General features: G+C 58.4%; 1 protein-coding gene across 1 annotated transcript; it reads left to right on the top strand.

Annotated features, from left to right (window-relative positions):
* The first annotated feature begins 349 nt into the window (after window positions 1-349).
* LOC100284975 (cytokinin-O-glucosyltransferase 2) lies at window positions 350-2,099 on the top strand. Its single transcript, NM_001157870.2, has one exon. It carries the CDS (start codon window positions 449-451, stop codon window positions 1,922-1,924), a length of 1,476 nt encoding a protein of 491 aa, NP_001151342.2. The 5' UTR covers window positions 350-448; the 3' UTR covers window positions 1,925-2,099.
* Window positions 2,100-2,559: the final 460 nt, after the last annotated feature.

Below are 2,559 nucleotides of genomic sequence, written 5' to 3'. Positions count from 1 at the left end.
ATGTTATCAATACATGTTGACTCCATGGCAAAGCACGTGCATCCACCTATAATCTTAAAATATATGTTTTTTGAGTTCTCAATATAAAATAGTGTCTAGGCTGACACGAATACTGTTAGGTGTTTGTGTCGTATAGTGTCGGTACGGTATGATTAGGCACTACAGTGTAGTGTCTGGGCCGATAGCTAGACACTAGTGTCACAACATGATTACTATTAGTGTTTAACAATGTTGTGTCTAATAGTGTCGTGTCTAATAGTACCAGTGCCATCTGGGGTGGACTGTTTGGCCATCGTCTATAGGTATGTATGTGTTTACTTTTTGGGTGGGTTGTTGCGCTATGTGGCTAGCATAAGATGAGGGACACGATAAGACACGAGATGCCGCGAGCGTGCACAGGACAAGGAGTGAGGAACCAGATCCTTGCTTGCATTGGCGGAGCAGCATCATGCCTTCCACGACAGCGCAGCAGAAGCCCCACGTCGTGCTGGTGCCGTTCCCGGCGCACGGCCACATCGCGCCGCACGTGCAGCTGGCGCGCGCCCTCCGCGCCCGCGGCGTCCACGCCACGCTCGTCCACACCGAGCTGTACCACCGCCGCCTGCTGCGCACCAAGCAGCAGCAGGCCACGGGCGGCGACGACGCCCTGGACCCGGACGAGGGCTTCTCCGTCGAGGTCATCCCGGACGGGCTATCGCTGGAGGACCCACCGCGCACGCTGCGTGCGTACCACGAGGCGATGGAGCGCAACTGCCTCGAGCCGTTCAAGGCGCTGCTGCGGGACCTGCTGCTGCCGCCCACCGGCGTGCCGCCGGTCAGCTGCGTCGTGGCCGACACCCCGATGCCGTTCGCGGCCGTGGCGGCGCGCGAGGTTGGCGTCCCGGACGTGCAGTTCTTCACGGCGTCCGCGTGCGGCCTCATGGGCTACCTCCAGTTCCAGGAGCTCTTGGCGAGGGAGGTCATCCCTCTTAGACCCACCTACGAGACCGACGGCTCCCTCGACGCCCCGCTGGACTGGGTGCCCGGGATGAAGGCCGTGCGCCTAAGGGACCTGCCGACGTTCTGCCACACCACGGACGCCGACGACTGGCTTGTGCACTTCCACGTCCACCAGATGAAGACGGCCGCCGCCTCCAAGGCCGTCGTCCTCAACACTCTCTACGACATGGAGAAGGACGTCGTCGACGCGCTCGCGCCGCACTTGCCGCCCATCTACACCGTCGGCCCGCTCGCAAGCGTCGTCAAAGCGTCCTTGCCCGCTCCTCCGCGCGGCGCCGGCGACGACACCAGCGTCCCCGCCGCCGGCTCGGTGAGGAGCAGCGCCATGCTGGGCGTGTTACAGGAGGACAGGGAGTGCATGGCGTGGCTCGACGACGGCAAGGCGGCGCGCTCCGTCGTGTACTTGAGCTTCGGCAGCCACGCCAGCATGGGCGACGCGCGGCTCAAGGAGATCGCGTCCGGGCTAGCACGCTGTGGCTCTCCCTACCTCTGGGTCCTCAGGCCAGAAATGGCCGCCGCGGTCGAGGTCGGCGAGAACGGCCTCGTCGTGCCGTGGTGCGCGCAGGAGGCGGTGCTGAGCCACCCGGCCGTGGGGCTGTTCGTCACCCACTGTGGGTGGAACTCCATTCTGGAGAGCGTCGTCGCCGGCGTGCCGGTGCTTGGATGCCCCGTGCTGTCTGAGCAGACCACGAACTGCCGCCAGGTGTGCACCGCGTGGGGCATCGGCGCCGAGCTGCCGCAGGAAGCTGGCAGCGACGAGGTTGCGGCGCTCGTGAGGGAGATGATGACCGGGAGGAAGGGGAAGGACGCAAGGGAGAAGACGCTGCAGTGGAAGAGGCTGGCTCAAGTCAGTGCACAACCAGGGGGGCTATCTTACAATAATATTGGTCGGATGGTGGAGAATATCCTACTCAAACACATCTGACTTCAAATCATGGTCATGTTTTTGTCATAGCGACTGAGGGGAGAAAGATCGTCAATAACCAACAGCTGAACCGTATCTCCCTGATCCTATAGCACTATTAAATTAAATTCTGTACCTAGCATTAAAATATCTCATACCATATAGTCCAATATAAATAAATCAGTTCATATTCCACCTGATTGAATGGCTGTGCGTGAGGTTCAGGCTCGCGCGACGCTGACCGACCAGATACGGCATTTTCCGGTGTATGTGTAGGTGTCAAATGGCCTTAATGGCTTGCTTTGTATCCGCTTATGCAACATGCGTCTTCTGCGTGCAGTCAACCAAACATGAGTTGAGGCAAGTCAACACATATAATGGGAAACGAATCACGTGAGACCCAGGTCCTTTATTAATCCGTAGGACCCGACTTGTCTTTGCGCCACGTGGTACTCCGAATCTCAAAGCCACAACTCACCGTAACATTTTCTGGGCTGTGCAGCCTGTGCCTGTGCTACATTCTTAGCCTATACAATATTTGGTTGTATTCGCTTCTCAAGACTGGAGCCCAGGCGACTTGCTTTTTTACCGTGAAGCTGCTGAACAGAGTAGCTTAAACGTTCCTGATGTAAACGCCGAGCATTCGTCAATCCATG

Source organism: Zea mays, chromosome 3 (genome assembly GCF_902167145.1).
Source record: "Zea mays cultivar B73 chromosome 3, Zm-B73-REFERENCE-NAM-5.0, whole genome shotgun sequence".
NCBI lineage: Eukaryota > Viridiplantae > Streptophyta > Magnoliopsida > Poales > Poaceae > Zea > Zea mays.
The sequence above is the reverse complement of the archived record's forward strand: the minus strand, read 5'-3'. Positions and strand labels throughout refer to the sequence as shown.